Genomic DNA, 19,622 nt, shown 5'->3' on the forward strand with positions numbered 1-19,622 from the left:
ATAGAGCTGTTTTTGCGGGCGTGCCAAGTCTCTTCAAAGTCTGGTGGGATTGATAAAGTGCTGGAGGGGAGCTGTGGTATGTGTGTACAGCAGTGGTCTACCTGCTTTAGACACTGCTGACGTGCGTGTGCCTGGCCTCTGTCGACACTTCCTGGTGTGACTTTGTGTTTTGAGAACTCGTTCAGAGGTTAAACCGTCCATGTGTGTTGACCTGCTCTGTGTCTCCAGTATCACTCCGCTATCATCCGCCCGCACATTCTCTGCCTCATCGCCGTGTTATTATGCAAAAATAAAGCTTGCGTCACCAACTGTCAAACGAGTAAGACGGTTCTTTTAATTTGTTGGGCTTCCCCTCCATTTTTTTATGGGGTTGTAAATGTTTACTCGCAGCTTAAGTTCCTTTTTTTTGGAGCCCGGGAGGAATTTCAAGCATCTGCACGAGACAATGCACAACTGTTGAATCACTGTTCCTTTTGTTGATCTTGCGTAAGATGACCTTCAAAGAAAACGTTTCCTTATCCCCTTCTTTTGTCTTTCTTAAGATGTTGGAAAAATTTGAAAAAGTTGAAAAGATACTAAAAGGTTTCCCCGTTGCCCAGACGATGGTGCGACCCCGGACCACTCCGTGCTGGTTGGCTGCGTGGTCGTGCCAAGCCTCCTGACCGTCCTGGTGGTGGCGCTGTGTTACTGCGTCAGGAGGTAGGCGTCCCTGACACCACCCAACCCGTCGCATTCTTCTGCGGCACATGCGTTGCCAAACCGTGCACTTTGTGTTGATGGATGTTGTTCCCAATGTGTTCCCTTTTTTTATCTGAAGGAAGAGGAACACCTTCTTTAAAAAGATCCCAGTCCCTCCGAGCTCGCTCAAGGAGATGATGAGCAGCCTTCAGCAGAGTCAGGTGGGGTCTCTTTCTCTCTCTGCGTCTCTTCCTGTGTGTCTCTCTGTGTGTCTCTCTCCATGTGTCTCTCTGTGTGTGTCTCTCTCTCAGTTTCTCTCTTTGTCTCCGTGTCTCTGTGTGTCTCTATTTCTCTCTCTGTGTCTTTATCTCTGTCTCTCTCTGTCTATCTGTCTCTCTCTATCTGTCTCTCTCTATCTGTGTCTCTCTCTGTGTGTCTCTCTCTCTCTCTCTCTCTCTCTCCCGGGAGACCGGGGTTCAAAGCCCCCGCTGCAAGTCCTTTTTGCTCTCCCAAAGCGTCTTTAACCTTTTAACCTTTACATGTTGAGCGTTGCGACGCACCTCAACTATTGCACGTTGAAAGTGGAAGGAACCATGGTGCAGCCTGCTCTCTCTGGGTGTGCTTAAATAAATTAAATAATGAGTTTGTGTTCCAAGTTTTATCATTACTGATTGAATTAACATTCATTGAAAGGATCCCTTGGTCCACGATAAAGTGACATAATTAACAGAGCAGCCTGCAGCTTGAGACCTGCAGGTTTGCCACCTCTGACCTAGTCTTTCCTCGTCCAGGCCTATTTGCATATGCGCGTCAAACAGCCCGTAGGCCTATAGGCCTATTTGCCATGGAATTTGGCAGTAATGGTGGAAAAAGTAACAGACCGGGGAACATCGGATCCTATTTTTGAAAAAGTTTCTTATGTTTCCCGGTCATACACATATCGGGGAACATAGGATAACTGGACTCATCACGGAGGATGTAATTGTGTATGTCTCTCATAAACTTTAGCACTTATAAGTGTGTGTGCGTGTTAATTTCTCATCGTACTGGAGACGTAAACCCCAGCCGGTCTGGTGTGCTCTGCAGAGTCAGACCGAGTGCAGCACGTGTGTGGAAAAGGACCACTAGTGGGTAGATGTACAAGCTATCCCTGACACTTTGTGTATAGATGGTTGGCCCCAGTCATCCGTCGGGTCTGCATAGAACAGTTGTGCGCATTATTGGCTAAAGTGTGTGTATGCGTGTGTGTGTGTGCAGTGCGAATGTGGTTGCATGAGACCAACCCTGCCAAAGGCACAGAGTCATCTTATCCGTTGGTGCTCTCTCATATCCGTCATAACAATCTCTCTCTCTGTCTCTCTGTCTCTCTCTCTCTCTGTCTCTCTGTCTCTCTGTCTCTCTGTCTCTCTGTCTCTGTGTGTGTGTGTGTGTGTCTCATTTCTTTTTCTTTTGCTCTAGGAGTTGAACAATCAAATTGATCAATTCAATTAAAGCCAGGAAATAAATCTAATGTCTGTGTCACAGGCCGTCATTAGCGTAATTAGCCCATCCAATAATTGAATTTGCCCTGAATGCCCCCTGCCTCCCTGCAGTTCTGTCCGTGCACTCACTGCGCAGGACCAGAGTCTCTCACAAGGCTAGGCAGACCCGTTTCTTCAGCTAGCGAGCTAGTCATGCCTCGGTTGGATACTTTCAAAATGAAGCTCTCTCTGGCTGGTTCCTCTAAATCGGCAATACTGTCCATGACTGTACATTCATTTTAGCACAACCTAGTTTGAGATCTTGTTCTCTTTTCTTATGTTATATTTTGATCTGTACAGTACAGTTCTTGCCGCCCAGTTCCCCATGCGGGACCCATAGTATACGTATTAACTTAAGTACAAGCACTACCTTAACTCGTGTTATCCTCCGCCCTTCACCGCAGCTGTTTGTCCCGGAGCGAGAGAAGGTGGACGTGTGCAGCGTGTCCCCCATGTCCCCGGACCCCCTGGAGCTCCACACCCTGATCTGGGAGGTCCCGTGACGAGCAGCACACAGCCGCGCTTCCCTCACATCACCGCCTCCCGGACGGGTCAGACGCAGAGAAAGAATCTCCCCAAAATATGGACAATAAAGGATAACTTCACTTAACTCAACCACCACCTCCTCCTCCTCAAACGTCCTCCTCCTCCGCTTCCTCTGCTTCCTAAGCCCCCCCCCCCCCCCAGGAGGGGGGGGGCGGGGGGAGGAGGAGGACAGATACTTGGGCGTCGGGACGCTGATCTCCTTGGTCCGTCCGCTCCGAGCTCCGGTCCGGTCGTCATTCCCTGGACATGAGAGGCCCGGGACACACGGGTATAGTTCTTTAACGGGGCACCGGGAACCAGGAGTCGTCCTCCGAGAGCCCAAACGGACAATGCTGTTTGTGGGGTCTTTCTCTTGAACTGTTATGGAATGATGTTTATACATTATAATTATTGGAGATCCCCTCACGTGGCGCTAATCTATTCACGGCTTTCTCTGGGTGACCTCCCCAACCACAGAGACAGTGGTCAGAACACAGATGCATTGTGGGGGACACGGACTCACTGCTGGACAGTGTGCGGCTACTTTCACTTTAATGTTCAGACGAATGGACTGGTTTTGTCTTTGAATGTTGTCCAGGTTTTGAATGAAATAAATACGACGTGCTCACTTTTACATAGAAGGTGTCATTTTATTTTTGAGATTGTGGCAAGGTCCATCGTTACACGCCGCCTACGCCGCTTAAACTGGGCTCCCCCAGTCAAAGGACACAGGGTGACGATGTAGCCCGTTTATTGTACGGTTTGCATTTACATTGAGGGCATTTAGCGCGCTCTTCTATCCAAAGCAACCTACAATAAGTACATTTGTCAGAAGGAGAAACAATATTATATCATATATATAGAAACAAAATAATAATATTGCTATCGGTACAGTAAGGATATTAATGGAACCAAGTGCCAAGCACAGACAGTTGTTAGGCTCACCTATTCCACAATGCTAGGTGCTACTTTTAAGTAGAACATTGTGACTTTGATGATCGACCATCATCGATGGTGGTGATGATGATGCATGAGATCCCTCAAGTGTGGCTGGTTGAACCTGTGCATCATGATTGCTCAATGTGCAAGAGGTGTGCACTCTTGACCCGCCCCAGAATCCAATCAGTGTGATTGCTTGGACTGATTTGTCTGGAAGATGATGGCTGTTTAAACCAGCCATCATCCACACACTCCTACAGAGATGTTTAGGTTTAAGGTTATTACGCCTACATTAATGATAGACAGTAGACAGTAGACAACGCAACAAAACTATGTCATGATTCTTGGGGTGTGCTGCGTTCTTGATGTAGGTCAAGGCATACAAACTACTAACACAATAGGGGGAGGGCCATTTGAAAGATGTGAAGACTGCTCACATAAATAGATAGAAAAGATTTAAAGTTGTAATCCTTTGGATTGACGTCAAGGGATCTTCAAAATATATATTTTTACAGATGTATTCTTCTCTCTCTGACTCTGTGTCTCTCTATGTCTCATCTTTATTTTGCTCTGGGAGTTGAATAATCAAATTGATCAATACCATTAAAGCCAGGGTAGGACATATATTTTAGAAGCAATTTGTCATATATGTGGAAATTCTCATCCTTGCAAAAATCAATTAGTCAAATAATACCCTGACAAAATGTTCTAAATGATCTTGCTGTCATTAGCGTAATTAGCCCGTTCATTCATTTAATTTGGCCCGAATGCCTGACTGAAAATAAAGCTCCCTCTAGTCTAGCTTGTTTCTACAAATTGGCAATACTGTCGAGTGTCGATGACGCTTACATTCATTTTTGCATCAACCTATATTTAGGAGTTTTTTTTATTTTTTCTATTTTCTTGCTGCCCAAGACCCAATCCGGGACCAATAGGTCTTAAAAATGTTTTTTTTACAGATCTAGTCTTTATACCCTTTCTGTTCTGCGCTGGGAGCAACCATCACCGATCTTCATCTAGTGTTGTTAAACGATGCCCTCTAGTGGTGGGGAACAACTGGCACATCTGACCAGTTCCTTAAAATAGGAGAAGTATGTGGAAATTGGAAATCTCCAGTGGAGTTTCGATGTATCCATTGGATTTATCTATTAAGAATTGCACAGGGAGATGGCCGATCAAGAATATTCAGACTTGTATGTTTAGTAAAGTGGTGATTCTAGTGAATTGTGATGTCATACTGTTTTCTTGGGATCTAACACTAACCATAACTTCCAGTAATGCCATCCCCGACTCCGCCCTCCTCCACACGGCTCGGTTACTCCTCACTTTCCCGTCACAGTCTGAACAGTGCGTTGTGTGAATGGGATCCGGGTTTTCTGGACCGACGGTAACCGGAATATACCAAAACCCTGACAGGACACCACAAAGCCTACGGAGATGATCACACTTTTAAAAATGTTCGGGTTATTATGGATTGCTCCCTTGGTTCAATGTCAAACGGGTAAGAAACGCTACCAAACTTATTAGCAGGCGTGATTAAACAGTATTTTTTTATTAATGTGATTTGTGTCGTGTGACTGTCGGGACGGGATCAGAGTCGCGAAGGACAATGCGTGGGGAAGACATGGCCCTTCATCTGAAGACCTCTTATCCCGCCCCAAGCACCAATCGTTGATACACAATACTCACGTCTCTCTGTGTGTCTCTCTCCGTCTGTCTCTGTGTTTGTCTCTGTCTCTCTCTGTGTCTCTATCTTTGTCTCTGTGTGTCCCACTGTGTGTCTGTCTCTGTGTCTCTCTGTGTGTCTCTCTGTGTTTCTCTCTGTGTCTCTCTCTGTGTCTCTCTTTGTGTCTATCTGTGTCTCTCTTTGTGTCTATCTCTGTGGCTCATATTTATTATATCTTTCAAAGGATGACCTATATCTCTCTCTCTCTGTGTGTCTCTTTTTCGTCTCCTGCTCTGGTAGTTGGACAATCAAATTGATCAATTCCATTAAAGCCAGGGTACGACATCTATTTAAGAAGCATTTTTTAGTTGGTTGAAATTCTCATGTCGCTGTCAGAGTCAACCTTGTTGATGCACCATCCTCTCTGTGGGTCTGTCAGGTTCAACCCTTTCCAGTCCCTCCACAGTACAGCTCCCGCCGCTAGCCAACGTGTCGCTGTCGTGGGTGACGGACTTCTGTTATAAGCTGTCGTGGTCGTGGACCCCCCCGGTGGAGAACCAGTCCTGCGAATATGATGTGGCTGTGAATACAGTGAGTGAGGGATAGACGTGGGTGTAGAATGGGGGCAGAGGGACAGGGTTACAATGTTGAAGTGGTATATGGCCCTTGGGAGTAGCCTACACATAACAGTGAGTCCCATACATCGGGACTTCCACATAACGTTACGTAGGTGATGTGTGATGGGGGTTCATGTTTTTGGTACCAGATGGTTTTTAAGACGAGCGATCTCAATACAAATGATGTGTTCGGCCAACCCCTTCAAAGGTTCTGTTTTGTTCTGTTACAAATGCCACGACCTAGTAAAACATCTCTTGAAGGTTAGACAATCATGTTTAGATCAAAACCCTAAAACCAACAGTGAATGGGTAAGTGACAAGAAGCATAATGTATCATCATATCAAATACAAATAGTGTGTGTAACTATTTTTATATTCGTAAACTGAAAGGCTATATAAAGTTGATGAGCTGGATAATTATAGATTCCAGCTCATTAAAGGTTAAAGTTCAAGTTCCTTCTAAAGTTTTTTTAATGCTTTTGGCAGGAGGTAGACATTGTTGTTCTTTTTTCTAGCCTATACACTTTGCATTACATCAAAACAGGTTTTCATGCATAGTGTGTCCCATCCACAGAAAACCCATCCTTCCTGCATTTTCCCAGGCGCTATTTAAATGTCCCATGACATGAAAATCTCACTTTAGGAGGTTTTCTAACATAAATATGAGTTCCCTTAGCCGGCCTACCCCCAGTGGCTAAAACCTGCGTTCGGTGTAAAACGAGCTCTAGGTGTTCTGCTCGCCTGTGAAAAAACGGAGGCTCTAGCCCGCTGATTTTGAATGTGGTCCCATATGTCGTCATAAAGGATCTAAGCTCCTCCCCTTTCTCTGCCTTGGCCGCCCAGAGAATTTGGCCTGCCAATGAGACACGACCGTGTGAGCGTCACGTGTGTGTGTGTGTTTGATTACACACACTGTATCGCAAGTGTTTGCTGTTGGTGTTATGGCGCATAACACGTCGGTTCTTTGAGGTCTCTTGTATTTCCACAACAAGCCTGTAGTTGGGGTAATCTCAGCCATGGTTGAGAAGGAATTTGGGGAAACGAACTTTGGCTTTGGCTCCCTGAAGTACATGTACTGCGACATGCTGCCTGCCGCCGGTTGCCATGAGGCACCACCGCCGCGAAGCCCCAATGCCTGGCAGCCGGCAGCCGGCAGCAGGCAGCGTGCTGTTCAGTCTACTACAGATTGATGTGGAAGTGGAAGAACCAGTGAAGTCGGAGAACCCGACAAAGTCGTTTGTGATTCATAATATCGTCTGGAGGCGCAAACAGCTTATGGCCGTGATAATATGTGTTATAATATAGATATCTATATATTATGTGATATTATTTAGATATAGAGCTCCAGGACTGCAACGTAAGTGTTGCAAGGAAGTGTGCACTTCCTTGTTATTTGGATAACCGTTCTGCTGTTGGTGTTATGGCGCATAACAGACTCTCGTCTCTGGTATTTCCACAACGAGACTCGTAGTGGGGGTTATCTGAGCCAGGGCAGGCGCTCGGCATAGGCGACTCCCCACCTCCAGACGATATTAATCTCAAATGACCGCGTCGGGTTCTCGGACGTCTCTGGTTCTTCCAAATATATATTATATGATATAGATATCTATGTATAATATGATATTCTTTAGATAGAGCTCCAGGACTCCCGTGTGTTCTAGAATATTTACAGAACACGGCTAAAGGCTGTGTGCGGCTCCCTATTGCGATACATCCACTGTAAACAGTGCGCATGGTACCGTGGCTGCCAGCTGCACAGGGCCAGACCCCCACCCTCCTCCTTGACCCGCCTCTCCTCCTCATTTGCATTAAAGCTACAGACACCCAAACGTCGCATTTGGGGAAAGCTCAATGTGCGAACCCTAACCCTAACCCTGAATTTCGGGAACGTCTTCAAATAGTGTGTTTGGGGCCTACTAATATCTATATTAAAGCATCCATAAATTAGTATGCCATAGGACCTTTAACACACACACACACACACACACACACACACACACACACACACACACACACACACACACACACACACAATGTAATTTCCTACTCAGTTCCATTGCAATCCGTTCTATTCTTAACTATTCTGTTTTATTCCCGTCAGCGCAAAGTACGCCTGAGGGACATCCTGAGGGACACCCTGAGGTACGATTACGACGCCATGCAGGGGGGGCTGCTGAAGTCCAACCTGTCTGCCATTTGTGGGGACCGGAGAAGTCCGCCAGTGTTCACCAACCTGACCTTCCCAGGTAGCCCCTTGTCTCCCCCCTGGATTAACCGTAATGAATCGCACACACGCGGCGATGCCGTCGACCACGTGCACTACTCACAGCTGTATTAGCCTCCAGGGCACAAGAGCTATGCTGGTGATGCTAGTGTGTGTGTGTGTGTGTGTGTGTGTGTGTGTGTGTGTGTGTGTGTGTGTGTGTGTGTGTGTGTTTGTGTGTGTGTGTGCGTGTGCGTGTGTGGTTTTGGGGTCTACCTTTGGATCCGTGTGTAGTGTACTGGATATAGGTATGTGGAGATATATGCAACAGAACAGAGTGAAACTGAATATGATAGAATAGAACCCAATAGAAAATAATAGTGTGGGTGTGTGTGTGTGTGTGTGTGTGGGTGCGTGTGGGTGTTTTCACACGACAGAGCTAGTCAAGGACTTCAAGTGCGCTCTTCACTCCAGAACCTCCCTTAACTGCACCTGGCGGCCTGCCCAGCAAGTAGCGGACGTCCACTTGTACTACTGGTATGGTGTTTCACTACTCCACTTCCTGTTTATGCCAGCGGCTGGAAAAGCTGGAGGATGGGGGGCGGGGTCAGAAGTGAATCCATCCTAGTTAAGGGCGTTAGTGGAGGCTTACCCCATATGGATACACATACTGTGTCACTGCATGCTTATACATACTGTACAGTATCACTGTATACATACTGTTTATAGCCATTCTCCATAACATGATGTCGCTTTGTTGTTGTTTTTGGACTGACGGCCATGTTTTCTTTTCAGCAAGATTCAAAACTAAAAGTTGAAATGATTGAATATGAATGTTTTCTCCCAGGACGGGGGGTATATTCGCCTCCAAACCAAAGGGAAACTGTGCCGAGACCTTTGACCTAGTGGAGTGTCCCGTGTACCAAACCGACGCCAACGGCAGCAGGACGGGCTGCGTCCTGCACAACGACCTGCCTTGTAAATCCTTTAGGAGTAGTTCTGAGTATGGCTTTAGCTGCCGCGTTGTCTGGTTCCTGTTCAACAGCACCGTCGACGGCACCCTGGCCAGGAACACCTTTGAGACAAGTCCGTCAAAACACAGTAGGTGGAGGTTTAGCAGTCCGTCGTTAAATACTGCCCACCTAAGACACACACGGATAAAGATACACACACATTCACAGACACACAAAAAATAGTTTTGCTTCCTCATTATGTCATTATCATTTTCAAAAGTGTGTCTAATATTCTGAGAAACAAATGTGACAGTGTTTCTTTTTGGGGGTTCTTTGGTAATCGCCAACTCGTCATCTTCCTTTAAACTTCTTGTTCCTGATCAAATTGCACATTTCGAAAGAAAAAGCAGATTGCTTTTCAGTTTTGTCTCTTGGGCCTGCGGTCTTTGGTGAGGGTTTCAGTTCGCAATGAAATGTACAACAAACTGATGCTGCCGTTTCAATTCCATTCAAAAAGCTTTATGGATCGACTATTGTTTTGAACGGTATTACTGATGCATTATTTATCTTTATTTTTTGTCCTTAGAGGAAGTATGTTTTTCTTTCCCTATGAGAGCTTTGTACTTTGTTAATGCATAATATGTATATATATTTTTTTATACATTGGTAGTCAAGGCGGGGCCCTATTGTTGTCAAGGCGGCCGCCTTAACCATGCAGTGCTGGGGGAAACACTGCTTTTTCGATTACAAGATGTCTACCAGTTCGGTATTTGTGTGGAACATTGTCATTGACGAGCAAACAAGACATAAATTGTCTCTCAATCAATTCTCGAGATAGGTAAGCAAAAATGGGGGAACCGGCCGGGAGAACGTCAAACTGGACTCATCACGGAGGATGTAATTGTGTACGTCTCTCATAAACTTAAGCACTTATAAGTGTGTGCGTGTTAATGTCTCATCGACTGGAGACAGGTGTAGCCCGATCGTACTGGAGACGTAAACCCCAGCCGGGATGGTGTGCTCTGCCGAGTCAGACCGAGTGCAGCACGTGTGTGGAAAAGGACCACTAGTGGGTAGATGTACAAGCTATCGCTGGCACTTTGTGTATAGATGGTTGGCCCCAGTCATCCGTTGGGTCTGCATAGAACAGTTGTGCGCATTCTTGGCTAAAGTGTGTGTGTGTGTGTGTGTGTGTGTGTGTGTGTGTGTGTGTGTGTGTGTGTGTGTGTGTGTGTGTGTGTGTGTGTGTGTGTGTGTGTGTGTGTGTGTGTGTGTGTGTGTGTGTGTGTGTGTGTGTGTGTGTGTGTGTGTGCGTGCGTGCGTGCGAATGTGGTTGCATGAGACCAACCCTGCCAAAGGCACGGAGTCATCTTATCCGTTGGTGCTCTCTCATATCCGTCATAACAATCCCCCCCCCCCCCTTCCTGCAGTGCAACCTGCCGTAATCTGGACCGGAGAAGAGGACTATGACCACAACAAACTCACCATAAGATGGACGCCCGTAGACCTACCAGGTGGCTGGGATTACATTCTGGACTACACAAAGTGTGGGAAGAGAGTGAACGAGGTGACTCCTTCACCCACAGGGCCTCAGCATACTGCTTCTCCTGCCAGAGCCCCTCAACCACAACCTGTGTGTGTAATGTGTCAGTCGCAATAAAAGGGACCCTCATAATTGGGATCCGGCTCTAGCCCAATTTGAATTATTAAATTTAAATGAGGTGTGTGTGGGTGACATTGTTAGCATCACCATAAGTGAGTATGACATTATTTTTGGCCCTTCTAAATCTAAAGCCCCTCGCGCGGCCGGCCTAGGTATTCTCTCCCCCTACGTTAAACCCAACACCAGAAACCTGGGTGTCATCTACGACTCGAATATCTGCTTTGACAAGCAAATTGCTGCTGTAGTCAAGAGCAGTTTTTAACAGCTCAGAGTCAATGCTAAGATGAAACCCCATTTGTCATTTCACAATCTGGAAAAAGTAATACACGCCTTCATCACATCACGGCTGGATTACTGCAACTCCCTTTACCTAGGACTCCCTAAATCACTCCTCCCTCGCCTTCAGCTGGTCAAGAACTCCGCAGCAAGGCTGCTGACTGGATCCAGAAGGCGGGATCATATAACCCCCATCCTAGCTTCCCTCCACTGGTCTCCCATCCAGCACAGAATTCATTTTAAAACCGTACTTATGGTTTTTGAAAGCCCTAAATGGCCTGGCCCCGCCCTACATCACAGAGCTCATCCACCACCACTCAGCACCCAGGTCCCTTAGATCAGGTAGTATGGGTCTTCTGCACGTTCCACGCACTAGGTTAAAACAGAGGGGCGACAGGGCTTTTGCTGTGGCTGCCCCCCGCCTTTAGAACGAACTGCCGCCTTCAATTCGAGACGCTCCTTCCGTCACCATTTTTAAATCTAGGCTCAAAACACACCTCCTCTCCCTGGCCTTTCCTCCCCTTTTGTGATAAGTTGTTTATTTTTATGTTTTTCATGTACTGTCTATGTATGTGGTATGTGTTCTTTTATATGCCTTTTGGCACCATGTACGGCACTTTGGCCAGTGAAAACTGTTTTTAAATGTGCCTTATGAATACATTTTACTTACTTACCTACTTACCATTATTAGCACCACCATTGTTATCTTCACCATTGTTAGCTCCGCCGTGGGTAGCTCCGCCGTGGTTAGCTCCGCCGTGGGTAGCTCCGCCGTGGGTAGCTCCGCCGTGGGTAGCTTCGCCGTGGGTAGCTTCGCCGTGGTTAGCTCCGCCGTGGGTAGCTCCGCCGTTGTTAGCTTCGCCGTGGGTACCTCCGCCGTGGGTAGCTCCGCCGTGGGTAGCTCCGCCGTTGTTAGCTTCACCGTGGGTAGCTTCACCGTTGTTAGCTTCACCGTGGGTAGCTCCGCCGTTGTTAGCTTCACCGTGGGTAGCTTCACCGTTGTTAGCTTCACCGTGGGTAGCTCCACCGTGGGTAGCTCCACCGTGGGTAGCACCACCATTGTTAGCTTCACCATTGTTGGCACCACGATTGTTGGCCCCACCGTTGTTAGCGTCCTCTCCGGCGGAGCTGGGTTTGGTTTGTGGTTCTGTGGCTCTGTGGACCTCCCGTATCACTATTGCCTTCCAGGGCCTTGCCTTTGTTGGCATTTCATCTTGCGTTGTTCTTTGATGCCCGGGGTGTAGCCGCTTCATTCACCTAGCGTCCATACTGGTTTGAAACCCATATCCTAGCGGCCATATTGGTTTGAAACCCAAAACCTAGTGGCCATATCGGTTCCAAGCTAGCTGAGTGGGGCAACTGAATGCAGATTCTGCATTCGAGCCGATCCGCCACTATGTGGCCCAGAGACAACATGCTAACTGTCTAAACTTTCCGTTCCCTCCCAGACTATGTCTCATGTAAGCGACCACAAAGTTCTGCTGTTGGATCACTGTGCCTTTAACATCACCATGAAGGCCATCAAGTACCCTGAAAAGAATGGAGAGAGCCTCCCAGGGCCATACAGAGTGTACGGTACGGCCTACCTGTCTCTTCTCCATCTTATCATACTAAATACATCATCCAACATGTCTCTATACATAGCATAACTATTCAAGAGGTTCAGTCACCGCAATGCCTGTTTATGTTATGATAAATATGAGAGATCTTAAAGGTTGGGTATGGGATTTGCGAAACGCCAGCAGATTTTGAAAATACACAACTCAAATGGTCCTACCCCCTCTCCTTCAACGCTGACTCTGACTCCACCCATTCCAAGTACATGGACACGCAATCATGCACGAGCGAACACAGATGCGCGAGAGCGAGCCATTAGCTAGTTAGCTAGCTCCAGTAGCTACCACAGGATAACAACAAACAGAAGCTTGCTCTGGGTCACGAGCTTTGAGTACATGCACGAAGGGGTCGCGCGGGGGAGGGGGAGTGCAGTACGACCGTTTGATTGACGTACTTACTGTCCAATGCAACTCGGTGGCTCTGGAAATCATTGGCTGGAGTTTTTCGAGCCCTGCCCGTTCCACAGATGATTGACTCGTTTAATTTTCATGTCAGTACTTCTAACTCAGTGGCTGTAAGTGGGTTATGATAAGGATTTCAAGTAATTTTGCAGAAATGGCCAGAAAAGCGAATTCCATACCCAACCTTTAACAGTGTGGTCATTTAAAAATTGCAAGACAGATATTGCTGCGATCTTTTTTTTTGTGCAAAGATTGTGTTTGTAAATTGGTAGTGACGTTTTGATTGTGTTGGGTCGGCATAGCTCAGGAGGTAGAGCAGTTGTCTCCGGCTCCTCCTAGCGTGTCGATGTGTCCCTGAGCAAGCACTTAACCCTAACTGCTCCTGACGAGCTGGCTGTCGCCTTGCATGGTTGACTCTGCCGTTGGTCTGTCAATGTGTGTACTAACTGATGTAAGTCGCTTTGGATAAAAGCGTCTGCTAAATGCCCTAATTGTAATTGTGTTAATGAATTGCGTGCGCAGGTAAAAACACAAACCCTCACACGGCGCTGATCTTGGCCTGCACCCTCATTCCAGGGGCGGTGGTTGTAATCGTGGTGATGGCCTTTGTTTGTTTCAGGAGGTAGGTCAAATCAACTGTGGGAGTGGTGTACATCTCTCTTTTAGAATAATCGTTAAATCCGACGTTTCACCATCGGCCTCCGTTCCTTTCAGGCACAGCGAGAGCATCTTCCCGCAGGTTCCAGCGCCTCAGGACTTCCTCCCGGACATGCTGAAGAACAACAACAATAAGGTAAGACCGGTCTGTTGTGGAAGGTGCTCAGCTGAGAGGTGGACCGTCAACCACCGGTGACCGAGAACCTCCCTCGGACACATTGTGTGTTTAGGGGCAACTCTGTATGGCTTCCTGCTATACGCAGGGACAAATGCAGATAGTGAGCGAGAGAGTGGACAGGGTAGGGGGAGGATGTGTGAATTGTGCAACAGGCCGATAGCAGAAGTGCTGATGGCTCAAGAGCCTTGCGCAAAACCCACGCAGAGATCAGGGGAGACGGCCTCGGGGGGGGGGGGGTGTACATGATGGAATAACGGTGCTCAATAGATTGGATAAACATGTTGATGTCATGTTGGTCTTAGTTTTGATTGGAAGTGGATTTGTTTTTATACATTTAACATCATGCCTATATTTCTGTAATTCTCTATCAAAGTTAGGGTCGTTACTTAGTTTTAGAAGCATTCGTGTTTTGCCAAAATGTCTGCCAATTTTTTTTTTACAAAATGTCTTCCCTAGCATTCACCCTATATCGAACAGGCTTATATCCAATACTTTTCAATTACTTGGAAATCTACATAAATATAAGCAACAAATATCTTACTTTAAAAATGTATTTAAATGATGAGTTCAACCCAGCTTGGTTATTCATGTCTGTATTTATTGTTTATCTCTGAATTATAATTGGTGCTCACCAGATTCACAAGGCGATTTATGTTCCTGCGCCAGAAGAGGAGCCACAAAACGTCAGGTTTGACACCAAGCCTGAATCCAGATCAGACATGTCGTCATGACGGACAAAACGCCAAGTTGTCTGCGAAAAAGGCCGTCTGCCCGGAAGCAGCTATTTTTAGAGCTATATAATAAAAAGGGGAACAAAATTCAAAGCAGCAGTTGAGAACAGCGGTGACATCACGCACGGCGGATGTCACCGCTGTTCGTAACATTTGGTGCTGCGTGAGCAGGCAAATCACTTTTTTTTTTGTATGGTATTTATTAAATAGACCTCTGAAGAATAAGCAAGTCCTCCGAGGCTCCTGGTTCTTTGGGTTTTGGATTGTCGGTGCCGTTAAGGTGGTAACCGATTATAAATGCTACTTTAACGGCACCGACAAATCGACAATCCAAAACCCAAGTGGAATCTAGATGGAAAAAGTCTGTCGTTCAAAACGTGAGCAGCTTTTACTTCTTTGCCACCTACAGAGTTTGCTACGTACGACCATTCAACCCCCATGTTATTTCCCATTGACATTTGACCGACAGAACCAGGAGCCTCGGAGGCGGGACTTATTCTTTAGAGGTCTATTGCTATTACAATCATTGTTTTTGGCCCGAAGTAAATGACTGGATGGCATACCTGCCTGTTTACCAGCCTGCGCGCAGACTGCCTGTGCGCTCATTGCATACCCTAGCTTTTATGTCCACATTGTTAATACTGTAGAGCCAATAGGCTTCTATAGATGCCACAACTTTCAATAGATTATTATTGCTCTGAAAAGCATTCCATCTTTCGCTAAATACCCAAAGTAGGGTCATAGCAAGGGAAATCACTGTTATTCAAGACATTCAACTTAAAGCTTCTCTGTTTTTCATATCAATATACGACAGAAATAGATTACCTTCCATGTGCAAATATGCTGTCCTTCTCTTGAGCTGTTATGGAATGATGTTTATACGGTAACGTTCACCCCACGGTGGTGCAGCGTTGAATAAAAGTTTACAAAGTCAGATTTCATGTCACGTCTCAAAGTTTCCCCAAACGAGTTAAAGTGCTCTTTCATCTCAGATTTCAACCCTCTTATCTCCTTGCTTATAATTTGTAAGCCCGGGAGGGTCTCGGCCTCATTGCCTGACTCGCCTGAATTTTCATGGCGGCCGTCTTGATCAGTCTTGCATGCAGCAAGCATGTCTTCCATTTCACTGTTCTCTGTGATTTTCGGCGTGTTGATTCGGTTTTTCCCGACTCCTTGACTTCTTCTTCCCACTCATTTCAGCAATTCTGTATTATAAGGTTTAAGTTAGAGTTTTTAGGGGAATTTTCAAACTTGACTATCGGGAGCTGAGGTGCCGCGCTGCCTACTCCAACATGGCGGAACCGGAACCCCAAGAATTCAAGGTTTAAAGTTGTAATCCTTTGGTTTGACGTCAACGGATCTTCAAAATATGTTTTTACAGATTTCTTCTTCTCTCTCTGACTCTGTGTCTCTCTGTGTCTCATCTTTATTTCGCTCTGGGAGTTGAACAATCAAATTGATCAATACCATTAAAGCCAGGGTAGGACATAAAGGGTCCTATGTTCCCCTGTAGCAATAGGAACATAGGAACATAGGAACCTTTTTCTGAAAAAGGTTCCTATGTTCCACGCAATCTATCAATCTTTACGGTAGACTCTCAGCATGGCCAGCAGGCCTACCTTCGCATGGCCCACCTTGAACAGCAGCCACTTTCTGGTTACTTTGCAGTTCATTTTGCTTTTTAAATCTAGGATTCCTCATGTTTGTATATTCCCACCCCAATCACATTGTCTTGCATATAGGCTTAGCTTTTTCCTTTTATTATCCTACCTGTTCTCCATTGTATTGTGCACCCTTGTGGAGAGTTTAAAACAAAATGTCATTATACATTCACCTCTATTAACGTTTCATTTAATTTGTTTAATTAGATCTGTTACAGATATGAGTGCTATACGAAATGTATAAATATTTGTTTCAGATATAAAGTGCTATACAAATATAAATATATACAATAGGCTACATCAAGGCAGAACAAGAACACAACTACCTTCATTAGAAAGAAACATCCAACAACCATGCATGTTAATAGGCTAAAGAACTGAAACTATTGAGTCACTGATGAATTGAAAAATCACTGGCACACTTTATTTACAAAGCTTATATTTAATTGTGAACTTAGTCTTGTATTGGACTTCAGGGGGGGAACACAGGAACAACACAACATAGGTATCTCAAGAAGGCAGATGGTATTCCTACTCCATAGGCAAGCAACCCATCCAGAAAAAGGTCTGAAAAATGACTACACCCCTGCAAGATAACAAAAAATAAAATAAACAAAATGCTAATAATATTAATTAAAATAATAACGGGAACATCACCTACAGGTAACATGAACAAAATATATATATATATATACACATTAAGATTCTGAATCCGGCAGTGACGAATTAAAGAGTAACAGGCCCAAAACTGAAAACTTCTAGCTCTTTTCTCGAAAAAAAGAAGGGCTAAGCCCTTTCCCTTAGCCTACAGGAAAACATTGCGGCTGACAGCCTTCCAGTAAGATGCCAGATCTCTGTGACCTGCAATATACTGCTCCCAGAGCCTCTGGGGACGGGCCTCCGACTCCCTCCACCTGCGTCTCCTTATTTTGGGAGGATCACCCCGGTCTGCCATCTCCAGCTTCTCCTCAGCAAGCTGCTGAGGAGAAGCTGCGTCACACACAATCCGGGATATCTCTCTCCACTCAGCTCCGTGCATCAGCGCTCCCTGACACGCTAGACACACAGGTGCAAGGCCAAACCACTCCCCAGGGAAACAAAAGGCATGCCATAGAAAACAACGAAACCAACTTACTTAGGAACCAATCTTTGGTGGAGTTCACAATAAAAAAAGGTATGAACAATGATAAAAAAATAAAACAAAATTAAAATTAGCTCGGCTACACATGGAGAGAGCCTCCCAGGGCCATACAGAGTGTACGGTGCGGCCTACCCGTCTCTCCTCCATCTTATCATACTAAATGCATCATCCAACATGTCTCTATACATAGCATAACTATTCAAGAAGTTTAGTCACCGCAATGCCTGTATATGTTATGATTAATATTTGGATCTTAACGGTCTGTAGTCATTTAGAAATTGAGAGATGTCGCTGCGATCTGCGGTCTTTTTGTGCAAACATTGTGATTGTAAATTGGAATTGACATTTCCATTCTGTTAAGGAATGGTGTTTGCAGGAAACACAAACCCAAACCATCACATGGCGCCGATCTTGGCCCGCACCCTCATTCTAGGGGCGGTGAAATCCTTGTGGTGGCAGTTGTATGTTTCAGGAGGTATGTCAAATCAACTCTGTGGGAGTGTATACATCTCTCTTTTAGAATAATCGTTATATCTGACGTTTCCCATTTTTGCAAAAAAAAACATTTCGCCATCGTCCGCCGTTCCTTTCAGGCACAGCGAGACGGTCTGTTGTGGAAGGTGCTCAGCTGACCAGCTGACCGTCATCACCAACGGTGACCGTGAACCTCCCTCGGACACATTGTGTGTTTAGGGGCAACTCTGTACGGCTTCCTGCTATACACAGGGACAAACGCAGATAGTGAGTGAGAGTCTGGCCTCATGTGGACGTAGAGGCGGAATAGCGTTGGTGGACAGGGTAGGGGGAGGATGTGGGAATTGTGCAACAGGCAGATAGCAGAAATGCTGATGGCTCAAGAGCCTTGCGCAAAACCCACGCAGAGTCCAGGGGAGACGGCCTCGGGGGGGTGTGTACATGATGGAATAACGGTGCTCAATAGATTGGTTAAACGTGTTGACGTAATGTTGGTCGTTGTTTTTAGTCGAAGTGGATTTGTTTTTATACATGTTTCTATATTTCTGTAGTTCCCTATTAAAGTTAGGGTCGTTATTAACTTTTAGAAGCATTCGTGTTTTGCCAAAATGTCTGCCAAAATGTTTTGCCAAAATGTCTTCCCTAGCTTTCACCCTATATCGAACAGGCTTAAATCCAATACATTTCAATAACTTGGAAATGTACATATATGTACATAATATATATAAGCAACAAATATCTTACTTGAAATGATGAGTTCAACCCAGCTTGGTTATTTATTTATGTCTTTATTTATTGTTTATTTCTGGTGAGTATATTTGGTGCTCACCAGATTCATAAGGCGATGTATGTTCCTGCGCCGGAAGAGGAGCCACAAAACGTCAGGTTTGACACCAAGCCTGAATCCAGATCAGACAAGTCGTCATGACGGACAAAGCGCCAAGTTGTCTGTGACAAAGGCAGAGTCTGCCTGGTAGCAGCTATGTTTGGAGCTATATACTTTAGCTTATTCAGAGTGCGGCTGCTAGAGTTATAACAAAGACCAACACATTTGAACATATTAGACCAATTCTTAAATCGTTACATTGGCTTCTGTAGGTCAGAGAATTGATTTTAAAATCATGTTGCTAACCTATAAATCCCTACATGGTTTAGGCCCAAAATATTTAACTCATACGATTCCACTACATAAGCTTTCTATGGATCTTCTGAGACCATTCTGTTAATTATCCCCAGAGTAAGAACGAAACATGGGAAAGCAGGATTTAGTTACTACGCAACAAATAGCTGGAATAAACTCCCTGAGGATTTAAGACTAGCCCCAACTCTGACCATTTTTAAAATAAGAATGAAGACTTTTATGTTTGCTTTAGCTTTCTGCTAAATCTTAAATAAATTGCACTTTTTTCTTTTCTATTAATACATTTTTATTTAACTTTATATGAAAATCTTTATATGTGAAGCACTTTGAGTCTGCCTTGTTTATGAGAAGTGCTATATAAATAAAGTTGCCTTGCCTTGCCTATATATTAAAAAGGGGAACAAAATTCAAAGCAGCGGTTGGGAACTTCTCTGAGATGAGTGCATGCACTCTCTTAATATCTCTTAGGTGTAAACTTGTTCATTTGTGTCCGCTGTGCGTGTCATCTGGTGCTGCTTGAGCAAGCAAAGCACTTTTTTGGTATCGTAAAAAAAAAAAAAAAACTAGGGTATGCAATGAGC

The 19,622-nt window shown here is 45.3% G+C and overlaps 1 protein-coding gene across 1 annotated transcript; it reads left to right on the forward strand.

Annotated features, from left to right (window-relative positions):
* Nucleotides 1–4,929: 4,929 nt before the first annotated feature.
* Nucleotides 4,930–18,429, forward strand: il13ra1 (interleukin 13 receptor, alpha 1). Its single transcript, XM_056575618.1, has 10 exons — nucleotides 4,930–5,163; nucleotides 5,768–5,919; nucleotides 8,047–8,191; nucleotides 8,586–8,685; nucleotides 8,996–9,249; nucleotides 10,532–10,668; nucleotides 12,489–12,615; nucleotides 13,581–13,680; nucleotides 13,773–13,851; nucleotides 14,529–18,429. Exons 1-10 carry the CDS (start codon nucleotides 5,100–5,102, stop codon nucleotides 14,622–14,624), a joined length of 1,254 nt encoding a protein of 417 aa, XP_056431593.1. The 5' UTR covers nucleotides 4,930–5,099; the 3' UTR covers nucleotides 14,625–18,429.
* Nucleotides 18,430–19,622: the final 1,193 nt, after the last annotated feature.

This window comes from Gadus chalcogrammus, chromosome 17 (assembly GCF_026213295.1).
Source record: "Gadus chalcogrammus isolate NIFS_2021 chromosome 17, NIFS_Gcha_1.0, whole genome shotgun sequence".
NCBI classification, from domain to species: domain Eukaryota; kingdom Metazoa; phylum Chordata; class Actinopteri; order Gadiformes; family Gadidae; genus Gadus; species Gadus chalcogrammus.

Bases quoted from the DNA above. Each gene is read 5' to 3' on its own strand.
- il13ra1 (XM_056575618.1), top strand. From the start codon at position 5,100: ATGATCACACTTTTAAAAATGTTCGGGTTATTATGGATTGCTCCCTTG. The intron at 8,192-8,585 runs GTAGCCCCTTGT...TTCACACGACAG, and splicing joins CACCAACCTGACCTTCCCAG to AGCTAGTCAAGGACTTCAAG. The intron at 8,686-8,995 runs GTATGGTGTTTC...GTTTTCTCCCAG, and splicing joins GACGTCCACTTGTACTACTG to GACGGGGGGTATATTCGCCT.